General features: G+C 37.3%; 1 protein-coding gene and 1 pseudogene across 1 annotated transcript in view; one reads left to right on the top strand and one right to left on the bottom strand.

The window, feature by feature from the left end:
- The window catches only part of LOC136280782 (leucine-rich repeat-containing protein 15-like), a 29,179-nt gene extending 13,983 nt beyond the window's left edge, over nucleotides 1-15,196 (bottom strand). The window contains exons 1-3 of the mRNA XM_066166480.1: nucleotides 15,093-15,196; nucleotides 13,681-13,752; nucleotides 2,697-2,768 (exon numbers count right to left, since the gene is read on the bottom strand). Of these exons, the coding sequence (XP_066022577.1) occupies nucleotides 2,697-2,768; nucleotides 13,681-13,752; nucleotides 15,093-15,196 (248 nt within the window). The remainder of the gene's footprint in view (nucleotides 1-2,696; nucleotides 2,769-13,680; nucleotides 13,753-15,092) is intronic.
- A 4,976-nt stretch (nucleotides 15,197-20,172) lies between these two features.
- Nucleotides 20,173-26,182, top strand: LOC131773886 (uncharacterized; annotated as a pseudogene).
- Nucleotides 26,183-26,306: the final 124 nt, after the last annotated feature.

Raw genomic sequence — 26,306 nt, 5'->3', positions numbered from 1 at the left:
AAAAGAAAGCATGAGAAAAGAAAGCATGAGTTTGACGATCTCACTTATCCAACATTTCGTCCAACTTTTTCTCAGCAAAGCAAGCAAGCAGCACAGCAGCCCGTTTCTCTTTTTTTCGGGTGCTGTTCTAAGCGGAGGACATATAGGTGTGGCAATAAACACTTTAAATCAATCGCCCACACTTTCAGTGTGAGAGGAAAACCCTAGCAAAACTTACAAAAGAATCAAATCTCTTGATTCGGATTCTTACTGGTGTTTGTCAATTCAAGCATGCGGGTCCTCATAAGCAACAAAAAATGAAGTCTCGGGTTTTTAGACATATTTTCAGGATGTCTTATTTCATTCTTACTAGCTCTGCCTTTTAACGGCATTTTTGCGCGATAATTTTAATGTAAAGTATTTTACAAGGAAGCAATTTCAGTGCAACTCTCGAACTTTGAGGGCTTGACCGCGCGTTGATTTCCTTTGAAAGAAAATAAAGATATGTTTATCTTTGAGTTCTGTTCGCTTATAAATCCAGGAACTTATATGATAAATAAGTTATTTCACGGTTGGTTCACTTGTGCGAATTTTATTCACTCGTTGTGAATAAAAATCGTACGCGCTCACCAGCCGTGAAACAACCTACAATTGTACGCTAATCTTGGCATCTTACGAGCTCTTCGTCTTTAGCACTGCGGTATATACCTTGCGCAAAGCAAATTTAACTTGAGGATAATTAAAATTAACATGGTCGAAGGTACTAACGAGTCTTTTTTAGCTCGCAAACTCAGCGAACTTAAATTTTCAAACTCCTTTGGACCCTGTGCGTGTATTCACTTGCTTTTGGTTTCCATAGTTCGGTCATTTACACTGCAATATGTTAACAAGCGCAAAGGAACAAGAAAACGCTTCGTACTCGTTCATTATCAAGTTTCAAAATGCAATTACTCATTCTTACGAGATGGTAAGGTGCAACACGTCGAGAACTAAAGGTTTCCACCGGTTGTACAGCGGAAAATTAGGCTTTCTTGTGCCCGTTTTACAAAGAAAGTTTGACTCGCCATTTTTAAGTGAGCAAGGGAATCAGAAAGCCGCTCGCATTAATACAAAATGTAGAGGAAAGAGAAGGACTCTTATTCACAGACTTGAGAAAACTTGTTTTGAAAACACAAAGGTGGCACAATTAGTCTATCATATCACACAAAAAATTATGGGTCAGTTAATTGAACAGAGTAAGCCATTGTTCGACAAAACTGCCTTCTAAGTTATTTTAAATGTGGCTAATCTTAGCATATAAACGTTACTAATTATGGGAGCCTAAAGAGGCATAAAACGCAGACTAGAAAATCATCTATCTGCCCAGAATAATGCATTAACAAACAGGTTAGGTGACGACAGTCAAAGAAATACGAATAAAAGGAATAAAGTTTGGTAAATAGACTGTCAGTTAATAAAAAAGTATATTAGATATTTAATGATTTTGTTCACTCCTTCAGTTTTTACAGTAACTTTATAACCATGCTTTTGTGTTTTAAATCTGGAAACTCAGTAGATTCTGTCATATCGGTCATTGTTAAAACTGTCTTTGTTTTGATGCTACTTTTCGACATGGGAAAAGTATGTCGGACAAAAATATTCACCAAAACCTAATTAATTCTTTGCCAGCTTCAGTAATGACAGAGGATTAAGTTTAGATGATAAAACAAAGGATTATGTTGACAAAAATACCGAAAGTCGAGTAAATTCGTTACATGAGGTCACAAAACTCGGGTAATATTCATGGTGAAAATTTGCGTATTTGAGCGGTAAAACTAAAAAAATTATTTCTCGAAAACTAAAACATATTTCCACAAAAAAAACCTACACCACAATCATTAGGACATATTGGGCTACCAAACAGGAAAGTAGGAGTGAAAGCAAATTTTGTGTGACTTGCCGCTGTTTGTCTGATGCACGTTGACATTAGCTCTTAATTTTCTTTAAATTGAGCTGCCGAGTTTAAGCACCGAAACATTTGCAAACTAGATGCGTTCCTAGGCTGTCGATAGAATATTTGCGGCGAAAAAGAAAAAAAAAAAAACCAACATCGTTTTTTTTTCCTTCATTGTTCTAGCAACGTTCGGACCAAATCTCGTGGATTCCGTCAATTCTATATTTGAACGGCAGAGAGCTTTTTCTGTGTTTATATATTCTCATCTAAACACGAAGGGAAGCTGGGAGAATCCAAGAAGGTTATGCAAACGTTAGACACAATTAAGGCTTTGCATAGCTTTAGAAAGTATCCAAAAAAATTATTGCCTATTCATGTTACTTGTTTATTTTCTGTAACGAACTAATCCAAGATTTAGAATCAAGCGCGAGGGGACGAACTCCCTTTTCCTAGCATGGAAGATGTAACCCTCCAGTGGCTACCCAACCTTCCTCCCCACCCCTTCCTTCCACCCTAATGCTCGAAGGCTAATTAGTCTTAGAACTAATGGCCTGAGTGTATACATCATAAATTTTGTCTGATTGATGACTAAAAAGCCTGGCCTTAGCTACTGATATTTTTTAAAACAATGATACACTTTGTGACTTTGGTGGATATGTCTGATCATTTCAATGTTGTAACTGTCACAATTATCCTTGTAAGTCTTTTATTTGTCCCTGCTCATCGTCCCTGTACATTGCCTGCATGATTAAATTAGAAAGAATAGCCTTCACTGTTGACTTACAGCCTTCCTAGTTCGATATTGTTCATAAATATGTCTTTTGGCAAATTCTCCAACTGGTTGTTGTCCAAGAGCCTGTCAACAAATGACGATAGTTAGTCTTCAGGCGCATTACTGATATAAACGTATTATCATTATCATCAATATCTTCAAGTGACAAGAAATGTTTTTGGTAAGAGCCCATGTTGCTCATAGTACAGCAACGTATTTATATTTTCAGGTAAATCTGTCAACTCCATTAATTAGTTTCGCTTATCAGGCGCAAATGTCTTTTAAGACATCCATCCGTAAGTAACACATTCGTCAATCTATTATTTTCCACAGGAAAGATTTCAATGTCGGCATGGGAAACAACATGATATTCGAGTTTCTTAAATGGGCTTTTCCTTACCATTATAAAATAAGGTGAAAACACAAACAATAGTTTATGCAAAGAGCATTTGAAATAGCTTAGACATTTTTCGTGATTTTGCCCTTTTTGCGATTGAATTCGAAAAGTTCAATCAGAAGTTCCCTGTGATGTATGTAGCGAACGATTTTTCCTGAACCGAGCGATTTGATAAAATATCCTTGGTCAAGTGTTGGTTCGGCCTTATCAAAAGCGATAGTCCATAAAAAAGAAGCCAGATCGAAAAGCTGCGGACAGACAGGCCCACTGATTTGGCTCAAATTTTGCATATAAACTTGGTTTTGATCATGAAAGAGATATTTTAAGATTGAAATCTATTTTTGTTAAAAAATTGCGGCTCAAGGCCATTTGAAGACCCTGAAGAACATGGAAACGAGGCTGGTTAAGAGAAACTTTTCAATGTCTGGGCTTCCTTTGCTTTCTCATTTTTGTGTCTTTTTTATTATTATCATTATTATTTCTATCATAAAACAAGTATACAATTCTTCCTCTTTGGTTCGAATGGTAAATTTCGTAGGAAAAAAAAAGGAAGTGGTTGAACGCGCCATTCAATTTACTCAGTTTTAGTTGTCTTAATATTCCTGAAAAATACCGTAAGTTCAGAAGCTTGCAGTTCTGTTCATATGTCGAATTAGAACAATTTGATAGTTTCTAAAACAACAGCTGTCAGAGATTATTTACTACAGTGAGTTCAGGGCAGGGAAACTTCAATGCGCTGCCACATCTTCCAGTAGAATATGGTTTCTAGAGCTTTAAGTCGCAGTCTCTCTAGAAGCGGACCGGTGCATTTCGGTTTAAAACAATTGATCTCTTTCAAACTAGCCCCATGAATCGGTCTTAGTCTAAAAGAGTAGGAAGCAACCTTGATTTCCCGAAATAATGAAAACTAAATTTTCCCGTGCGAAAATCCGTTCTGCGCTCGAAGGCCTAGTTTTTGATTAACTATCATAAATGGCTCGTTTTTTCACAAACTTCTTGTTTGAAGAACTTTTACGCTTCGCATATTTAGATCGATCATTTATAAGAACAAAAAATCACGTAATTTTTTTAAAGTGGATTTTGACACTGAAAATTATTTTTTCGCTTAACACCTATTTCCCTCTGCTGCCATGACCGTAAACATGCAACTTTTAATCTCGCCTCTGCTTAAAAGTCCAACTTGTTCCCGATGACATTTTTATTCAGAATAATTAAAATAAGAGAGAGGGGTATGTAAATTGGAAAATATATCGTGATTTCGGTTAAATTTTTTTAGCAGAGCGGGCTCATTTTTGAAAATTACAAACAACACTGCAGAAAGAGCGGACTTAACTATATATCAAATTTACGTATACAACTTATGGTGGATGCCTGAATTGAGCACTTTGAAGCTTCTTTATGCTTGTAGATGCCATAAAACAGCATTTAGAGGGGAAAATTCTCAATTCCATCCGCCGAAAGTTGACTCTTCGCCCTAAGCGACCTATTGTTTTCTTTATCACTCAGAGCTCAAATGAAAAATGCAGGAAATGGCACTTTCGAGACGCTAGATTTAAAATCTTCTGTAAGAGCATGCTCCTAGATTCATTACTTTGGACGGCCTTCGGCGCTCGGTGTTATGTTCTCGTGCGTTTACCTTAAAAATCTCACGCTACACCTGGAGGATGTCAACTTCTCGAAGAAATCGGGATAAATTTACAATTAGATGAACAATAACGTACAATAATACCCACCAGCGCTACGCTCAAAAATAGAAACGTATGAAAAATTCATCAGCGGAGTGACGGTGGCGACGTTATTCGTAATTTCATTCATCGCTACATATGTGCATTGCATGTGGCCACAAAGTTTGTCGGATGTGATATATATTACTTCGACCCTTATAAAGCCACTATCACACTGACAACGACGCATTTTTTAAGAAAGATGGCTTCAAATCAGACTAACCGTTTTCAGAGCCTAAATTTATCAGTAGAGGAGTTCATAGACGGACAGGAAAATAAAAACACCAAGAAAAAGACTAAACGATATGTTGCTGTGTTCCATGAATTTCTTGTTTTGAAAGGCGGGACGAGGCAAATGAACTAATGACTCCTCAAGCGCTGAACAAGTTTGTCAGCGAGTTCCTTATAACGGTTCGCAAAAAAAGAAGACAACTAGGAATACGAGCCTAATTCCTTAAGGGCATTCTTCGCTAGCTTTGAGGGCCATTCGAAGAAAAATGAACTATGGTCTTTGTCTTATGAAAGACGTCCAGTTCGAGCAAACTCGGAAAGCGCCTCAGTCAAAGCAAAGGGATCTAAAACGGAAAGGCATAGGCAACAAGCCTAATGCTTCTGCTGCTTTGTGAGGAAGATATTCAAGTTCTGTTTGAAAAAGATCTCTTGGGAAGTTCCACGGTAGAAGCGCTTTTAAACACGGTATGGTTCAACAATACAATCCATTTTGGGTTAGTAGGCTGCGAGGAGCATAGGGAAATGTGTTCAAGGGGAGACGTAAGACTTTGTCAAAACTTCTACATGGCAGGAGTACCTCGAATTCAATGAAAGAGAAACCAAAACTCGTTCAGGAAACCATCCACGGAATGTAAGAGCCATTGCACCGAAAATGTTTGCTGTGCCGAACGACCAGAAATGTCCAGTAAAGGTCTACGAAGTCTACGCAGAAAAGCGACCCGTGGAAATGAAAACCGACGATGCACCGTTTTACTTTGCCAATAAAATAATGTAAAATCTGGAAACAACGACGTGCTGTCAACTGATATCATGTATGCAACTGTCAGGACGCAAAAACGTTCAAAGTATCACTAGCTACTCTACCGTCTCACAGAAACAACAGTTGAATATGTCTCACACTCTCACTGGAACGTTTAACTCGCCATGTTTTAGTGAGCAATGGAATCAGATGGCCGCTCGCATTAATACGAAATGTAGAGGAAAGAGGAGGACTCTTATTCACAGACTTCATAAAACTAGTTTGTTTTGAAAACACAAAGATGGCACGATTGGTCTATCATTTTCCACAAAAAAATTATTGGTCGGATAATTAAACAGAGTAAGCTATTGTTCAACAAAGCCGCGTTCTAAGTTATCCTAACTGTGGCTAATCTTAGCATATCAACTTTACTAATTATGGAGAGCGTAAATAAGGCATAAAACGCGGACTAGAAAATCATTTATCTGCCCAAAATAGTGTATTTACAAACTGGTTAGGTGACGGCAGTCAAAGGAATAAAGTTTGGTAAATAGACTGTTAGTTAATGAAAAAAAAAGTATATTAGATATTTAATTATTTTGTTCACTCCTTCAGATAAAGGAAAAAAAGCGGCGTTCTCGTTGTGAGAGGGAATCGAACCCCACTAAGCCTATTTAGAGAGCGCAAGCGCTATCACTGCACCACACGGAATGATCGCTAAAAAATTTCCATACAAATTTTTCTTTAACGATCTATTTAGCGAGCGAATTTTCCTAAACCGATGCATGTTTCAAATGAAAATGTGTTAATGCAGCTTTACTAGGATATAACCCAAATATGCGATATCACCCACGCATTCAAACGGCTGCTTTGAAGGTCGGATTCCATGCGTTGCTCTTACACAAATATTCAAAAAGACTCCAAACTTACAGCCGAGTCAGCCGGGTATTGTTACTGAAAATGCTTGATGGTAAATTCTTTAACTCGTTGTTGTTCAACCACCTATCAAACATAAATGAATGCATTTTCAATTGCATGGTATGCGACAACAAAGTTCAGAGAATAAGAGTGCTGCCCTAAAAAAAGTTAATATTTCTGTTCTCATGCTCTGATAGAAAGGCCTAAAATAAACCCACAATTATTACAAGATAATTTATATATGGGGTTGTCATATTTCCTTTTTTTATCTTTTTAAATTTTTAATCCTTTCGTCCAAAAGAGAATATTTGTAGGAAAATTGAAACACAGATCTGAGTACTGAACCACATAGAATATTCTTGACTTGTTAATGTGGCTATTTAAGGAAGAGGGAAAGGTTCAAAGAGTGAAATTCTACCCCAGAATAATTCCGTTAGCAAATTTCCTTACAAATGTTTCTTTGATAATCTATTTCGCGAACAAATTTTCCTGAATTAATGCATGTTTTTAAGGGTATTTCATAGTCCAAGTGCGGCCACTCTAGATGGGTATTACTACTGAAAATGCCTGATGATAAATTCTTCAACTGGTTGTTGTTCAACAGCCTATCAAAAATAAGTTAATGTATTTTCAATTGCATTGTATAGGACAACAAAGTTCAAGATATAAGAGTGCTCGAAAACTGAAAAAGGTGCTACTTCTCTTCTCAAAAAAAAAAAAAAAGACAAACAAAACAAAAAGCCAAAGCAAGTAAAAGCTTTGGCAAGCCCTGTGTGCAAAAAAGCAAACAAAAACAAACGAACAGGGAAAGGTGTGAGAATCATTTGGTTTCTGGTTCACGCGACATTTCCCAATTATGATCTATTCATGAGACTTTCCAATCAGTTTATTTAATTTATAAGAATTATATTTTTAACATTGATACATTTTTCTTGTAGGAATTGAAAGACTCAAGTAATTTTTACGCTCATAGATCGTCACGTTATTTATTTGCTTGATTTATCTTGTTGCTTTAAGCCCATGCTCCCACGAAATGTTAATACTGAAGCCATTAGAAATATATAAAATCGTCATTACTTAAATCAAAGGTTCAGGCGGATGTCGCTTTGAAATGAAAGTCTCTTAACTCATGAATCCTACTTTGTTTCGAATCTTTAGTTCATCGTTTATTTTTGTTACATCCGGATGTTTGAATGCAACTGTATTCCAGAGAATAGCAGCCCTTATAATTAATAGACTGTTCTTTCATCGACTCGCGAATACCCACAAGAAAAAAAAATTGTGCGCGAGTCGTTTTTAAAAACACAACCACACGTTGTATGACAAAAAATCGATTTAACTGTTATTTCATCTCTTCAGTCGAAGGAAGCGAGTACAACAAATGAGCGTCATTTAATTGAGTACTAAACATGCCTGTGGGGCAAATTGTAAAATCAGCGATATCTTTTGGCGTCTCGAAGATGCCGGTGCTCGACAAAATAAGATCAACTTCATTTTCTGGATTTGAAAACTTGCAACTCCGCAAGTGAATTGAAATGTATTTTTAACAACTACGCATGCGTAAGGGAACGACTTGGGATATGCAACTTTGGTCTTCTCGATAACTAAACCCACAAGTTCCACCAGCAAACGATTTAAACGAAACGCAAATCTCCATATTATCATGTAAGATCAGACGTTTATACAACAGATCAATTAGCTAAATCAGTAGGTAGCTTCTCAATCAAATTGACTTTTGTAACTATTCTTTGACTTCCGCCGGCAAAGGAATCATTGATGGGTCTGGAAATTTTAGATTACTAAAGGCAGTAATTCCTAGAAGGTTTTTCTAGAAAACATGCAAATAGGAAAAAAACCCATCTCTTGGTATTTCGGAGGTTGATTCATCTTTGGATTTACATCTATCTGTCACGCTTCTCATGCAGCTGATATAATAAGATGGAGTAGATGTATAAAATGGAACTCAAATCTGGCTAGAGCGAGGTGGAGCATAACGTGATCATCGAAACAGCTAATAAAATCATGGATAAACAAGGTAAGAGTATTATGTGCGTTTTTTCATAAATTGTAGTGATTTATGCTAGTAACGGTGGCGACAAGTAGGCACGCCATGTATATTTCATAGTCGCTAGCAAGCAAATTTTGCCAGACTTTGAGTTAGATACACAAGGAAATGTTTACAGTAACTTTCTAACCATCCTTTTGTCTTTTTGAATCCGGAAGCTCAGTAGATTCTGTCATATCAGTCATTGTTAAAACTTGTAGGAAAGGTATGTAGGACAAAAGTATTCACCAAAAACTAAATATTTCTTTGCCAGCTTAAGTAATGACAGGGTATTAAGTTGAGATGATAAAACAAAGGGTCATGTCGACAGAAATAGCGGAGGTCAAATAAATTCGTTAGATGAGGTCACACAATTCGGGTAATAGTCACCGTGAAAATTTGCATATTTGAACGGTCAAACTAAGAAAAACATTCCTCGAAAACTAATGTATATTTTCAAAAAAAACTGCACCACAATTATTGGGACATATTGGGCTATAAAGCATGAAAGTAGGAATGAAGGCTAAAATGCCCAAAGCCACTTCAATCTTTGCTTTCCATGATTAAATAAGCGTTTTAAAAGATAAAATTCTCTTTAAAATGTAAAATTCTTCAGTCCATTTTAATAACCTTCGATCTTAATTCGTTACATTAACTAATTTTGGCTCCAACTTGTAGAAGCCGCGAAACAGGTCGTATGACAAAGAGATAAGTTTGCACAAGACGTCACGCAATATATCAAGCCGGGTTTGTCCAGTTGATTTTGATGGTCGCAGGGAAATGTCGAGTTTGTCGCTCGAAACCGTTGTGGTCCATAGGAGCATAACATCATTAATGACGGGAACAAATTTGCAGAAAGGAGGGCCAGTTCATCGGATTCCGTGTACTAAATCTCGGGAGAAACGGCAAGAATTGTTTCAGAGTGTATGCGTGTTGTTTTGTAAATATAAACTCTGTAACCTATTTTAACTTGTCTTTGTGTCCTTTTAAGCAACGCAATATGTCTGTTATGACCAGAGTGCCAAATTTTATTCTTTAATTTTGATCTTCTCCTCACTGTGCGTAGTTCATGAATTGGTATTTCAAAGTAAACTATCGAGAAGGCGTCTACTTTGTAAGTCACGCAAGCGCGCAATCGTTACGATTGATCACGTTTCCGCAACGTTTTAGGACAACTCGGCATCTATTCTCCATTCAGTTGCTATGAAAACCTAAAATCCTCAATGTAGACGATAAACGAACGAAGTTTGAACGGTCAAAAGGAGATCTTGGTCAATTTTAGGAATCATGCAAATGATCTTTGACACGTGCGCAATTGAGCAAACACATGGATTTGCGTTGTTTTTAAGAAGTTGGTGGATGGAAGCTAGAGATGCACCGTTTTACTTTGGCAGTAAATAATGTAAAATCTGGAAACAACGACTTGCTGCCAATTGATATTATGCAACTGTCAGGACACAACGTTCAAAGTATCCCTAGCTACTCTACCGTATCACAGAAACAACAGTTGAACATGTCTCGCACTCTCACTGGAAAGTTTGACTCGCCATTTTTAACTCGTGAATTGCGCGCATGCGCAAGAGCGAGTTATAGATACGATGTGGGGAGTAGCATTCGCTCGCTCGCTCGATTGGTCGATTTCTGTAAACTTTTTTTCGATTTTAGGCTTTTGAGTGCATTTGATAGTTTTTGGCAAGCAATAAACAAACGAAATGGCGACCTTTGTTGCTAAGAATAGTGGTGGGGTGAAAAAGAAGCCAATGATAATCTTAAAAGAGTGTTTTTTTTCCTTTTAGTTTCAACAAGCGGCGCCAGCTACTTGCAGGCATGCTAGGATTCACACTGAAATAACAGAACAACCTTCGTTTTTCATAAAATTGTAATTCACAATCCTTGAACTTGAAAACAATCCGAAGATTCATTGAAAATATCACTTACTGCGAAGCGCACGGAGTTTACAGATGTTCAAAAGCTTTTTCTGTTATGGTGTGAGATTAAGGACAAAATCGATCATTACGTTTCGTATCGTGTATTTTTCCTGTGTGAAGCAACAAAAGATGCCGGCGACTGACGAAATTATAAGTAAACACGAAAATCAAATAACGCCTAAACAAACAATTTTAGCTACGGATTTTTAGTGAATTTTTAACGAACAATTTTCTTTTAAGGTTAAAGACAATTTGAAGATTCAAAATACGTATTACGTATTAAAATGCGAAAGTTATTCACCACAAAATTGATAAATAGGCCTGAAATGCAATTCTATCTTGTCATTGATTATACGTTGCCTAGCACGTGACTAAAATCTACCCCGGCGGAGATCCAAAATGACGGTGGCAGTCTTGGCTTAGTTATATCACTCAAAACTCGTTCCCGTTTGTCTCATTTGATAAAGAGGGAATCGTTAATGTTTTCATTAAGACTATTGCTATTAACCTAAAATCTTCAATGTAGAAGATAAACGAACGAAGTTTGATCGTTTAAAAGGAGATATTGGTCAATTTTCAGAATCATGCAAATGATCTTTGACACGAGTGCAATTGAGCAAACACATGGATTTGCGTTCTTTTTAAGAAGTTGGTGGATGGAAGCTATAGATCTACCTGCGGGTTTAAGGCAATCCGTGACCTCATTGGTGTATAAATAATGCACTGATATGTTTTTCAAGCCCGATTAACGCCTGTATTTTGAGAATTCTTTCGTACAAAGTAGTGAATTTTTAATATGCAAATTAAGGTCGAAGGGAAGGGTCTCCTCTGATCACGCTGGTATGTAAAATATTTCAGCTGAAGTTTCCATATTTTGTCTGTGAACTAACTGAATACATCTTGTAACTTGTAGCAGGATAGAGTTCCCAGAGCTACATTGTTGTAGTCGCTGCGCGCTGGACAAAATCTTTGACATTTTGCACTTTCGATAGCCGTTCACAGGGGTGGTCTGGTCAAAAATCATTTTTGACGTCTGGTCAAAAATCATTTTTGACTTGTGGCGACGCAAAAAGAGAGAATTGGAGAATAACTAGAGTATTCTTGAAACATGCGTCCTAAACCCTTTTCATGGGAAAAAATTAAAAGAAAACTTTTTTCTGACGGGAAGTCGAGAGGACCACTCTTAGTGAGAGCGACACTTAAAATCATCTCTTTGTGCTATATTATCTCACTGGTCAGTCGAATATACTTCCAGTACGTTTCGATGGTAGGGTAAGGCTAAAACCAAGGGAAAAATTAAACATGTTCTTGCTCCGCAAATCATTGAAAGTTGGGCAAACCACGATCCCTTGTCGCGCTCGACTATGTATTCTTTCCTTTCAGACAGGTTTTGTGCCTTTCGGTTCTGGATTTGCATTGGATTTTATCCAAGCCATTTGTTTCCTTTCTTCTCATTTCACGTGAAAGTCTTGTTTAAGTAGTCAACTTCAATTTGTTGGGGAAAATCACCAATGCAAAATCGTTCATAACGGAATTCAGAAAAAAGTTTTTGTTAAAAGTTTTGTATGACAGTACTTTCATATTCTATTTCATAATACATCTTACACTTTTCTAAACATAAACCATTCTTTACATTCTTTACATTTATAACCTCAAAATCTCTCTAAAAAGAAACAATCTCTTTGATTCAATGCTGTACACACTTATCATCTACTGAATATTCCTGCCGCCCCTAACAAATTTGAAAATATATTACACCAAAAGGCTTATTTGAAAAAGGACACAATGAAAACAACCTTAATTTAAGCGCTGAATGTAATGGATATCAGTAGGGAGAAAAGTGTTCTCCCAATGTCCGGTTTTGTTTCCTATTACAAATCATTATCAGGATTTCTATTTTATGATCGCTAACAAATTTCTGGGTGCCGTTGGTTTAGTTCAAATGCACCTTATCGAGCACGACAGTAATTTAGGAAGTTCTGTGTTCTGCTTCAGATATATGTTCCATCGTGGAATATTATTTTTCAAGAAATGAGGCTTCCTCACAGGTCTCATGTTGCTTGTTGCTTTGACTGCTTATTCAAACTAGGCTCTCGTGTTTTAATCAAATAACAGGTGTCACTGGGCTGATTGTTTTTCTTTTTTTCTATTTCTTTTTTTTTCTTGTTTTGTTTTGTCATCCCTTAATTCAAAGGATAATAATCAGAAGAAAACTGAAACACAGACCTAAGCACCGAATAGCATGGATATTCTTAACCTAATAACTAGACTAGTTAAGGAAGAGGGAAGGTCTAAGGGGGAAATTCCACCCTCGAATGTTTCCTTTAACAAATTTGTTTACTTTTTTTTTTCTTTGTGGACAATCTATCACGGAACGAATTTTCCGAAACCAATGCATGTCTTAAAGGAAATTTTTAAGTCCAAGTGTTAATGCCGCTTTCTTAGGATAAGATGCGACAGCACCCACGCATTGAACTGCCTACTTTCAAGGTTGGATTCTGTTTAATATATTTGCCTCTCTTTTGTGCCGGCCTCGTGTATTTTTTTAAACTTTAAAGATCGTATGCTCGCAAGACTGTTTTTAACAATCTCAACTTTTGTATTGAAAAGGATTTTACGTCAATTTTCGCTCATTTCTATATTAGCGCAGTCATTAGAGTGGTTATTTTCTTCGTGAATATAATAATTTCGGCAAGAGGAGAAGGAATTTCGTCCATAAAATGTCGTCTGCGGTACGTACTTGAGCAGCCATTTCGAATCCTTGTTTACCTACTGCAAACTACGTGACCACACAGCTAAAAAGATCTATTACTAGGGCTGCTCATTTTATAAAGAGAAATTAACATTTCGGGAGACGAGGAGTGGCACATAGGGGGAGGTAGGAACAAGGGTGCTGTGCATCAGCATTAGAGGAAAGAAGGCATCTAGGTCACTTGGAGATAAGGCATTATTGTATGTTCGGTAGATTTGGATTTAAGGCGTCTTTTGCAAAAATAAAGAAGAGTATAAACTTACAAGCGCCGTAACAAGGTGTTTTTGCTAAAAATGTCTGATGGTAATCCCTTCAACTGATTGTTGTCCAACTGCCTAACAAAAAATGGTATAATCACATCATTTAGTACGTTACACCAGTTAAGGAAGGTCAAGAAACACAGAAAATGCTTGTAAACAGACTGTTAGCGTCAATAAAGCGATACCTCCTTTGTAGTTGCAATAACAAAACGAGTTATATTGTAGAACAAAATGACTTTGAGGGTTTTTTATTCGAAGCATTGAAAACAGTCCACTGAACAATTTAAAAATTCCTCTCTACTCCCTCTGTATCTTCCAATCACCTATTGTTATAATACATGAGGCTTTACCATACGAACTGATATGAAGTGTAGACCACTTCATGAGTCAGGCGACGCTAATTTGTTTTCATGAGGGTGGGGGGTAGGGTAGTTAATTAAGATATCAAAAGAAGTATGAAAGGGAAAAATAATGAACTAATAATTAAGAATGTGTGGAATAGACAGACGTTGGCAGAGAAGAGTAAGGACAATTTTCTCGTGTTACGACTGGTTTGCGGCCCAGTCTGGGTTTCCATACGGGAAGTTAGTTTTTAAACATGCCCAGAAGTGGCCTTTTCGAACGGTGCCACATAGCTGCATGATACCGGTGTACAAATGTATGTAATATTTTCCGCAGCCAGCCGTAAAATTGTGCCTTATTTACCGATAATACTGGAGGTGGGGAAACTAAAACACCAACAAAATCATTTTAATTTATTTGCCTAAATTGCAAAAAAAGAAAAAAAAACGCAGGAAATGGCATTTCCGAAACCCTTGATTTAAAAATGTTCTGTAAGAGCATGCCCCCAGATTTCTTAGTTTGGACGGCCTTCACCGCTCGATATTATCTCCTCGTGCGTTCACAAAAAAGTTTGACGCTACACCTGGAGAATGTCAACTTCTCGATCGGTATATTTTTACAATGTGATAACTAGGCGAACAATAACGTGCAATAATAACCCCTACCCCTACGTTCAAAAATACAAACGGTTTAACAATTCATCGGCGGTGTGACGGTAGCGGCGAGATTCATAATTTCGTTCGTCGCCATATACGTGCATTGCATGAGGCTACAGAGTTTGTCGGATGTAATGTGATACATTATTGCGACCATTATAAAACGATCAACACAATGATAACGAGACTTGTGAAAATCATAATTCCCCGCGATGGATATTCGATAAGATAAACTAAAAGCAGGGAATTAGACAGGAGTACCGATCGTTACGTTTAGCTTTTCGTAAATACTACGAGTACGTTTCGGTAGCTGGGTATGGCTAATACCAACACTGTGTGAGATAGGGCGTATCGCGGTGCTGAAACCACACGATACAGACCCGTATTCTTCGAGAACACGGACATATCCGGACGTACCGTGTTCCAAGACATGCGATGTGTCCACCGAGTGTCAGGAACTTTATTCGTTCCAATTCGGACTTAACCCGTCGCATGGAAAATCCGATGTCAGGATACGTCATTGAAACGCGGCGTGTGGAGACCTGGAAATTTCCTTATACTTTCAGATTTGCCGCAAATAATGGCGTACCGTATACGAGCGCGCGGTCAGTCAAATTGTGTCTTTCTTTCGTGTCTTTCTAAAAATTGTCTTTTCCACCGTGAGAACAGTTTCACTAAGTATTCTTGTCCCGAAATTCTACGGTACCAGACGAATCGATCTGTACTCTAGAACCCGATTTTCCACGGTAATACGAGAATCGCGTAGTATTCAAGAACCCGAAATTCCACGGTACTAGACGAATCGGTCTGTATTCTAGAAGCCGGTTTTCCACGTTACTATGAGAATGGCTTGATATTCAAGAACCCGAAATTTCTCGATACTTGAAGAATAGATTCGTATTCTAGATTTTGATATTCCACGGTACGAGAAATTTCACTCGGCATTCCTGATCCACACTACATACTATCAGGTGTTCTTGGAAAAAGCAACGAATTCTCCCGATAATTCTGCACCCTCTTACTAGTGTATTTTTCTCAGAACCCTTACGCCATAAAACTATAAATTATTTTAATATCTAATAAATAATACTCAAAATGGCCAATTTACAGAATCTATTTCATCATGTGATGACTAACAACTAAGTCTAACCTTATGCACAAAAAGGGAAAAATTTAGATTGTGTAATAATTAAATATACTAAGCTAAAAGTGCTTAATGCTTGACATGGATGGAAGCAACATTTTCAATATTTACATAAATCATTACACCACGACAATAATTTTAGTATGATAAAAAGACATTTTTCCATCAGTCAGATATGAAGACAAGAACAACAAAAGAAATGTCTATACTCTAATATTAGAGAGTAATAAAATTTTATCAAAAACAACAATAAATTCTAAGCAAGTCATACCATGTTAACAACTTAGTGAGCCCTGGTTATTGACTGAGCTGGAAAGTGCCTTTTTAAAGCCAATTCTTTAACATAAAAGTTGTCTGAAGAGCACAATAATTCAAGAACCTTGTTTGAAATCATTCCAATAAAATTAACTGTGGCATATCCAAAACTGTAGCATTCTTTACAAAGGTCTTCAGTACATCTAATATTACTTCAACAATAAATGGAGTTGATCGCCACAAAATTCTATGTTATTTAAGGTTTCTTCCCACAGATTTTTGAACTGTTTGCAATAGCTGGCAGATTATGTTCCAATCAAGATGAGAGAGAGAGAGAAAGTGGCATCATTTGTTAATTTTTCAATTTGTGAAACCAGATAATGCAATATGCAAAAAAAAAAATATTTCATGAGTTAGGGTTAAAAAGGAACCATTCACCCTAATACCCATAAACCACCTTGCCATTCTGTCAAATGAACTGAATTAAAAACAGAAGGCAAAACATACAAGTTATGTAAATAAAGAACACTTAGGCATTAATTTAGTCCCACAGTGACTGTAGCCATCTGTTTGGCCTCCTCCGGATTGTGACAGGGCTGGTGTCCAACATATGCAAGGGTTCCCCATCGCTTTCATCACCACTGCAATGCTGTGGGGACGGTGGGGAGGGAGGAATCCTATTTTGAGAAGGAGACCTCTCAGGAAGGAGTGCCCATGCAGGTGAGGAAGTTGGTAGACTGTGTGTGGATGGCTCTCCTTCTACTCTTGTATTTTGTGGATGTGAGCTTCAGGAGGAAGATGGCTGTTTGTCAATTTTCTCCTGAAGTCTCTTTAAGAGAGGAGATAGCTGTGGACTACGCCACGGTGGTGACCTCACAACCCACACATCCTCTTGACTGCCCTCACCATTCTCCTTGCCACTCATGAAATTTGCATCAATTTATTGCAGAGCAGTCTTCTCTGCTTTATTTCTTCTGTCAGGTGGATTGTCAAGGTATTGTTGTCTTTTTGTTTCATAATATCTTGACACAGCACCTGGTACATAAAAATAGTATTAGGTTAATTGCATATTATTTATTTATTACCCAAATTCATGAAAAAGTCTTTGATGAGAATCTTGTCCTAACATTGAAAGCTACTTTTCTCAAATTTATCCATTTGTTCTCTCTAGTAAATGACAACCTTACATCAACATTCGATGAGAAAGTCAGGTTAGGTCATTTTCAAATTCAACCTATTAAATTGTTTGATATGCATCAAATGTGTCTCTTCGAAGTTAAGTTTCATTCAACAGAAACAATAGGGGTCTTCTACTAAAGGCAGGCACAAGACAGGTTACGCACCTCGAAAAGCTCTGTTTTAGGGTACTCTAGACAACAAACTTTCAGATGAATTAAACAAAAGTTTAAAAAATTTCTTACAAGGTGACCATATTTTGTTGGACCAGAAAAGTAAATTGTATGCACACTCTAGTAGCACATTTATGTATGTACTTTAAACAGAAAATTATATGAACACATCACTTACACTTGATGGTTGACTTTTCATAGTCATTGTTTTCCTTTTCCAGTTCCTTACAAAGAAATCCTCGAACAGCACTGTTGTGAGCAGTATCAATGCTACAAAGGAATGTTATAGTAGTAATGCTTTGTTAGAAAGGTGCATAAAGATGAACAAAATTAAATATAGGTTTAAGTTAGTGACCAAGCTTGTTTGGAAGATGATAAAATTTTTGTGTGTTTATGAACTGAGACTTTGTCAAGATCTGTGAAGATGTAAAAAGTAAACAAGGCTAATTGCTCAATGCTTGAGGGAAAATCACAGACAAATAAAATCCTGTCTTCCCCATTTGCCAGCCAATCACAAAAAATCAGGGGACTTTGAAGAGAGCCGGAAACAAGTCACTTCAAGTTGAAGTAAGCAAAGTTTTAATTTGTCCTGCAAATTTTAATGTGGCTTCTTGTTCTGACATGTGCCACCCCTCCAGGAGGGACAATCTCTTAACTTTGGTTGTCCTTTTTCCCCACCTAGAAAGGGAAATTAAGTTCTTTGACTACACCCTTTGCAAATTCCGCTCCCTTAACCAAGGTTCCCCCCTCCAGGAGATGGCTGATGATAGGTGCATTTCCAAAACATTCCACAGACGAACTCTTAATATCCTGAATAGATATCTTTTACTCACCCTTCACTTCCACAAAACTAAAGTTTAACTTCTTGTTTGTTGTGCAACAAGTGCATATCACCTTTAAATTCAAACAAAATTAATTATAAGAACATTAATGTTTCTTATAAGAACAGTGTATGTGGAATCAAAGGTGAAAAGTGAAATAAGGGAGTTAAGTTCAAATTCTAATAATATCATGGGTAACAAATTATGCTTACAATTGTGTGGTTTAAAATTTCTAGCCAGAAGACAAGATGTTTTATTTACAAAAACAAACAACTTAGGGACAAATTAAGAAATAAATGTTTAATCATTTGTCTCATGACATAGAGTCAGGCTATCAAAAGTTTGACAGCAATGTTTCCTACTGCTACACTGCTAGTCTTTGTCAGGCAGCATGTTTGAATGTTTACATGTCGCTATATGTAGTACTTTGGTGTTTTGTCATTGGTACGTTGTAGTACTCTGTCCTTGGTGCATTTCAATCCTCATTATTATTCCTACTAGCAGATGTTATTCCCTCATAGGTCCGCTTTGTTACTGACCGGCTGTGATGCTTTTTAATTGTAGCCATCCGCACTTCAGAAATTTTGATCCCACTCTCTCTATTGATGTTATTAGGGTAAAGTTTTATGTGGATGGCTTCTTAATCAATAATGAGAGCAGAATTTAAATTCCTTAAGCATGGATGCCCTCAATCAAAAAGCATAACAGCTAGTCAGTAAAAAAGCTGACCTACGGGAGAACAACATCTGCTGGTTGGAATAATAATGAGGATCAAAATATCCCAATGATGGAGGGCCAAAATGTACCAATGACAAAACACCAAGGTGCTACATATAGCAACACATAAACATTTGACTTCATCACCTGATGAAGAAGACTAGCAGTGTAGCTGTCGAAACACCCAATCAAACTTTTGATAGTCTGACTCTAAATCATGAGAAAAATGATTAAAATGCTCATTTATCTATTTAACCTCAATGAACAATAACATCTACTTTAACTTAAGGACATTTTTGTAAATTATTACAGAAAAAAAACAATCTATACTGAACTATGTGGAGTAAACTTTTTCAGTAGCTTTAAAACTAAATTGCAGAAGTTGATTTTCAGGCACTATTGGCAAATGATGTCTGACATTCTCAAAACTTCATACACTGGAGCAATCTTGGAGGCCGCCCCCGAGTATTTATTATTCTCGGCTTAGTTTCAAACAAGCCATATGACATGCGGTATTAACATCACAAAGAAGGGAATACTGTCCCACAAGCTTAAAATACTTCCCATGCCAGAATCCAAGCTTAAAAGGAAACGCCTATTGCTACAGTGCTGGAACAAAAATTTGCACAAACCTTTAGTTGCTTTGGAACAGGCCCACGAAGGATATTCTCCTTCTCAGTCGACTGAGGTTGGCGATCGAGCTTGTGTCGTACAGTCTGTAGTTCGGTCTTCACCTCAGCCACTTCTTTACAAGCGTTTTCCAGTTCCACGCTCAAACTGTATAGTTTGGCATTTTGCCGCTTTACTATATCCCCCAGTTCTTTGATTGTGTCGAACAACTGTCGAATTTCTCGGTTTGAGACCACCAGGTTCTCCCGATTTCTAATAGAATCTTCTCGTAAAGGCTCTGGATGGGATGGAACTGCGCTTGATCGGGCGCCGGTTGATGAGCTTGAGCCGAATGGTCGTCGACTCAAAGTGGTACTGGTATTACCACTCCAGAAGAAAGTTGCAGCCACATCGATGTCAAAACTAAAATTGTCCAGCGAATATTATGTAACGCGTCCACAGGCCGAGCGACACTTCTCTTTCCCTTCTATTTCGTCTAAGCGACCCGTAAGCCAATAATCTACTTCTAGAGCAACCACGTGAGTAAGACAAACCAATAAGCGCTTTCTCATTGAATGTCACGCATTTTGTCGGCACTTCTGTCGGCACTTAACTCGGTAACATATTAATGGTTACTGAGAGTTCTTCACCAAGGCAGCATAATAGGTGAAAGTACGGATCAATTGAGAGGGAAATTTTGTGAAAACTGCGCTTCTTGGTTTGGGGAAAGCTTCTATTATGATCACATATGTGAAAAGTCCAGTTTGCAGAGATTAAACGTGAAAGGTGAGTTGAGTTAATAATGAGGTTGATCTTTCTCAACATAGGCCGACGATAGTTGAAATTCCTGAAAGGTTTTCTTCAGTCCTCATGGTGTTTTAAGCCCGGGTCGCACAAGATATAACACTCTTGATTATTTGCGATGGTTCAAAGTTAAGCCGTTTTGAGAGAAGGAAGAATCTTGTTCTGCGCGGGCTGGACAGAACTGAAAAACCCCTGCGCATGGTAGAGACTCGCGCGCGGGGGAAACTGGGGACGACAACGTTAAACCATAGCAACACGCACGTGAAATGGCGGAATTTTCGAAAAAAAAAATGAACAGCGCGATTTTTTTACTCCAGTTAAAACTTAGGTAGAACTTGCGCGCTTTAAACCTTCGCCAAAGACCGACTGGTAAGAGTGCTAAGACATATCTCCTGAACACAAACCAAAATTTTACAGCAAAGACAAGAGTCAAAGATCTCTGCTGGAACATCTGAAAGCATTACCAACGGTTTTGTAAATAGTAACTATCACCTGTAATATCAATTAGGCTAGGCTGTAACAGGTATTACAGGTTACGGGTTACAGCCCCTAATGACAATGCCACATGCACAGTACTTTTACAGCTCTGTCCAGGCTGTCTGTTATGGGCTGCGTTTATGTATTTACATTCAAAACTTTGTTGGGGCAGGGCCAGGATTTTTCTGACTTTTTCCTATGTATCAACATAAGGTTCACCAATCAATTACATGTACAGTACTTCAGTTCTCTGTGGAAAATGACATTCAGATGTGGAAAAACACAGTCTGTTGCTTTACAATGTTATATGTAAACAGCTTGATGCAAATTGACCTTTTTAATAATAATAATTTTTTTTTATTTGCTTTTGTTTTACTTTTGACTCTTGGGTACACACATCCGTTTGTGTGTAAAGGTTGTTATTTTATACCCCAGGAAATACACCTGTAGCAATGCTATTGCATGTTGCTCTGTAAAAGGAGCCTCACTGTATATCAGTTCATTGATGCTGATCGATCTAACATTCATCTTGTGTTGTTTAGTCACTCCTAGAATTGGTGACAAGTTCTACTGTAACCACTGCAAGAAAACTGTGAGCAAAAGTACCTTCTACGAGAATCAGACACTATATGGTGATGTTGCATGTGGATTCTCTAGTCAAAATGTGGAGCTTGAGTTAGACATGGACTCTGATTCAGAAAATGAAGGTGCTCTTCCTTGTTGGGATGATGAAGACAGGCAGTTCTTCTCAGAAGGAGATTCTAATGGTGGTGAAAATGATGTAGATGATGAAATGTTACCAGAGGAGTCCTCAGTGGAAAAACATGAAAGCTCCATGCAATCAGAACGGCAACTCTTGGTTAGTTTATAGAATATTATTGTTTCATACGGCAAACTAATACAAAAAGAGCAGATCATAACATTGCCATCTCTCTTAATGACCCTCATAACATGGCTTTTGCTCTTAAATCACTCTTCTTAGGTAGATTAATCTCTCATAAACCAGTAGAAAAATGTTTTCTGGAGATTACTTTTCCAACTTAAGCTAGGTTTTACTGTTTTATCTTAGGTAAAAATTTAGATGAGGCAAGTGCCTCGTCTTGCCTCAGGCTACAGTGTGGCTACTGCCCTGCTTTTATATGTAAAATTTCTTTTAGTGAAATATTTTGATATTCATTTTATTCACTAGTGATGTAAATACAAGCAGAATGATGTACATGTATACTGAACCTTGAGTACTATTTATTGCTATTGTTTCTGATGTACTGTTATTTCATTTCAGGAGGATGATGTTGAGAACAATACTCAGAGCTTTGAGTATTCTCATGAAATGGAAAACAGTGCAAAAAAAATGTGGTAAACAGAAGGAACCAAGAAGTGATTGCACAGAACTGAGGGCTTTGCTTTTATTCTTACTTCTGTGGCAGGCAATGTTCAAAGTTGCAGACAGGGCTATTGTTCTACTCTTAAAGTTTTTTAAGCTGTTCTTATCTGGTATTGGTAAGATGATGCAAGCAGAAGTTCTTATTACCTTGCCAAGATCATCCCAGAAACATTGTTCATGATTCAAAAAAACCTTGGCCTTCAGAAGAACAGTTTTATTAAAAATGCAGTTTGCTTTAAGTGCAAAACTCTCTCTAATTTTGATGAATGTGTTTGCCAAAGGCCAAATGGTGAGGTTGTATCAGCAAAATGCAGTCATGTGAGTTATCCACGCCACCCACACCAAGCCCAAAGGAGGCCATGTGGTTCCGTTCTGATGAAAGTTATGAGGTCAAGAGTAGGAGAGACATTCTTGTATCCTAGGCAGGTTTACTGCTTTAAAAAGGTTACTGATTCATTACAAGACCTTATTAACAAGCCAAACTTCATGGAAAACTATGAGAAGTGGAGAAATTGTTCCACCCAGCTGTCAGACAATGTTCTTGGAGACTGTTTTGAAGGAAGAGTTTGGAAAGAGTTTCAGTATGTGGATGGAGAGCCCTTTCTTGCTATACCAAATAACTTTGCTCTCATGTTGAACATTGACTGGCTTCAGCCCACTCTTCATGGTTCAAAATCCATTTGTGTCATTTACATGGTTGTAATGAACCTTCCAAAAAAGGAACACTTCAAACCTGAAAATCTTATTGTTGTTGGAATAATTCCTGAGCCAAAGGATCCTAAGCATTATATCAATTCCTTCCTGCAGCCATTAGTAGATGACCTTATTGACTTGTGGGATGGAGTTATCTTAGACACAAACATTTCTGGAACTGGGGAGATGTTCAGAGCTGCTATCTTAGCTTTGTCAAGTGATATACAAGCAACTCAGAAATGTGGAGGTTTTATTGGCCATACTGCAAAGAAAGGTGAGTGCTCAAAGATGCACTATAACTAGAGTGTTTTATACAATTTTAATAATAACTCCTTGGTTATTTTTTTTTGTATTTGTGTATGTATACCTACCAACTCACATGTCTTGGGAATCAAAAAACTTCAATCTCAAGTCAGCCCTCACCAGCTGACCGATTCCTCACACCTAACAGAAACGTTTGAGCTAATACATCCTCTGATTTTTGGAAGGGAAGTGCCAGAGACAAAGTTGTGTTTTCATATGTTAGGAAGTTTGGAATTGTTTGGGTGTGCATTTGAAGTCTTTGGATTATCTCCAGATATGATCAGGTTCTCTATCAAAAATCCTGGCACTTGTAGGATAAAAATCTTGCACCCTTGGCTCAAAAAAAGGTTGGCAGGTATATGTTTGTTGCGTGTGTAAATACATGCTTGTTGCACTGGCATCATTGTTTATATGGTGTTTTACTATATTTTCAGGATGCAGCAAATGCTTTAAAAAATTTCCAAGAGCATCATTTGGTGATAAACCTGATTTCTCAGGATTTGATAGAGAAATCTGGGAAAAGCAATCTAATGAAGACCATTGAGCAGCTACAGAGAAAGTTTGCCAAGCTAAAACACCAAGTGATGCCCAGAAATTTGCCTCTTCAAGTGGAGCACATTACTCTGTCCTGTTCCAGCTTCCATACTATGATGCTATAAGATTGGCACTGATTGATCCCATGCATAACTTGCCTCTTGGGAGTGCCAAACATGTTCTTAAGACTTGGACTGAAATGGGAATTCTGAGTGAATCTGACTTGGAGAGAGTACAGAAACGTGTCAGTCTTGTTAAGCCACCATCTGAAATTGGGTGCATCCATAGCAAAATTTCTGAAGGATTTAAGGGATTCACTGGTGACCAGTGAAAGAACTGGGTATGTATTTACTCCTTTTTTGCTTTAAAGGGAGTAATACCCAGTGGACATTATGGAATGTGGACAGCATTTGTTCTGTGAACTGCTTTGCAGAAAAGTTATCACCAAGGAGGAGTGTATAGAAGCTGACCACAGGCTGATGCGATTTTGTGTAATGTTTAGAAGCCCTCTGTGGGAAGGAGAAGTGCACACCAAACATGCATCTTCATGGCCATTTTAAGGATTGCATACTTGTTTATGGACCTGTTTTCTCTTTTTGGTGCTTCTCATTTGAGAGGTAATTTGGAATTATTGGAGATTACCATACAAACAATGTTAATATTGGTAGGTATTAAACTCTTCTCTAATAAATTTTAAGAAATGAAAATTAATTCTTTCAAACTGGTGTTCCCTTTCTTGACATTTTGATAGAATGCAATCATGCCATATTCTTTGAAATAAAAAAAAAATTATGTGAACACTCAAACCTCCATATTCAAACATATATGTACATGTATACATGTTACATAAATGTAAAAGTTTAAAGCAGATGGGCCATTTGGTCTGTGGCAACAAAGCACTTATACAGTGTAGTAGCAAAACTCATTAGCTTTTGACCTGACCTGAATGACTGACCGACTGAATGACTGACTGTCAAATTAAAATCAAATAATAATAAGCCCACAAAAATATCACATAATTTTTTATTATTATCAAAATTTTTATGCCGGACTTTTAATTTTAACCTTGCACCTGCCAGAGGCCTGATACCTTGTTTGTGGCATGTTGCTTTGTGTAAGCCTTTGCATAATGCCTAGATGTATCAGAATACATTATGAACCATATGTTAACTGGTGTTCATTTTATTATCCCCAGGAGTTCAAATTATATTTCCAGGATGCATGGAAGAGTTCCAGCAACTTATGGATTGTGAAGGCAAGCAAAAGGGAACTTTACTAGAAGCAAATGTCCGTGTCCAGCAGTTCTGCAACATGGTTGAATCTGAAACTGGCAGTCCAGTTAATGTTAACCTTAGTAAAACTGAGACTCAAGTACCACTACCACCAATCAAAAGGGGATGCAATTGAAAGTGATGATGTGAGGAGACTACAGAAGACTTACGAGACCATGTATGCTGGTGGTAGAATCATCCATGTTTCCAGCTTCTGTGATAAGTTCAAGCACCTTTTATACAAAGGATACCGTTGTGCAGCAGACTCAGCTTGTAACCAACAGCCTTCAACAGTTATCACACAGTGGTTTGATGACTCTAGTAGACCTGCTATCATCAGGGACTTTCTGCAACATGATGTGGTCATCAAAATGGAGAATGGAAAATCTCAAAAGATCACCCACCTTCTAGCATTAGTTGAATGGTATGCTAGGCATCCTCAGTGTAACAGGTGTTTAAAACCTGTAGAGATTTGGGCGAATCATTTCGAGTCAGTTATTCCAGAACATGCCTTTTATGTGCCAGTGGGAAGATTCCAGTCTAGCTGTGTCTGTTAAATATCAAGTTTCACTTCTGCGCCATCAGCAAGAAAAAGTTCATGAAATTATTTACCATTACCAAACTCAGCTAGAGTCTAGCATTATGGAGCTTTAATTTATGGAAAGGAAAACAGATTGCAGAAAGTGGATTTGGTGTCGGTACTTTCTCATTGAACATCTGCACATGATTGAATCCAAAACTGAGTCTCAAGATATATTTTCATTTCAAGATATTTACATTCTGAAACATCCTAAGTTGGATCATGATAAGCTGAATTAGTTGACAACAGCAATTATTTTGGTTAGAGACTGAAATAAATCAGTGATCACATAATATGACATGTTAGATTAATAAAAATATTGTATTTAGATTTTTATGTACTGTCACAATTCAGTCAATTTGCAATTAATTTCATTTGATTATGCTATTGCCAAAAGTGGTTTGCACAAGTAGTTATTTTATATGGCAATAGGTACCAAATGTATCATGTGATCCTGTACAACAGTTAGTGTTTAAGAAGTTATAGTATGACCTCTCATGAAATAGCTGTAGTTATTTATTTTTGCGCAATAAAATATTGAACCTTTAGTACGGTTCTTTAAGAGAAACCCAAAATATTGCTGTCAGTGTTTCATCTCATTTTTATCAGTTTTTAAATGTTACATGTATTACAATCCAGTGGCTGACTGTTGGCCAAATTGCAATTTTATGCAACTACAATAACAACAAC

This window comes from Pocillopora verrucosa, chromosome 5, assembly GCF_036669915.1.
Source record: "Pocillopora verrucosa isolate sample1 chromosome 5, ASM3666991v2, whole genome shotgun sequence".
NCBI lineage: Eukaryota > Metazoa > Cnidaria > Anthozoa > Scleractinia > Pocilloporidae > Pocillopora > Pocillopora verrucosa.
This window is presented reverse-complemented; position numbering and strand designations above follow the sequence as displayed.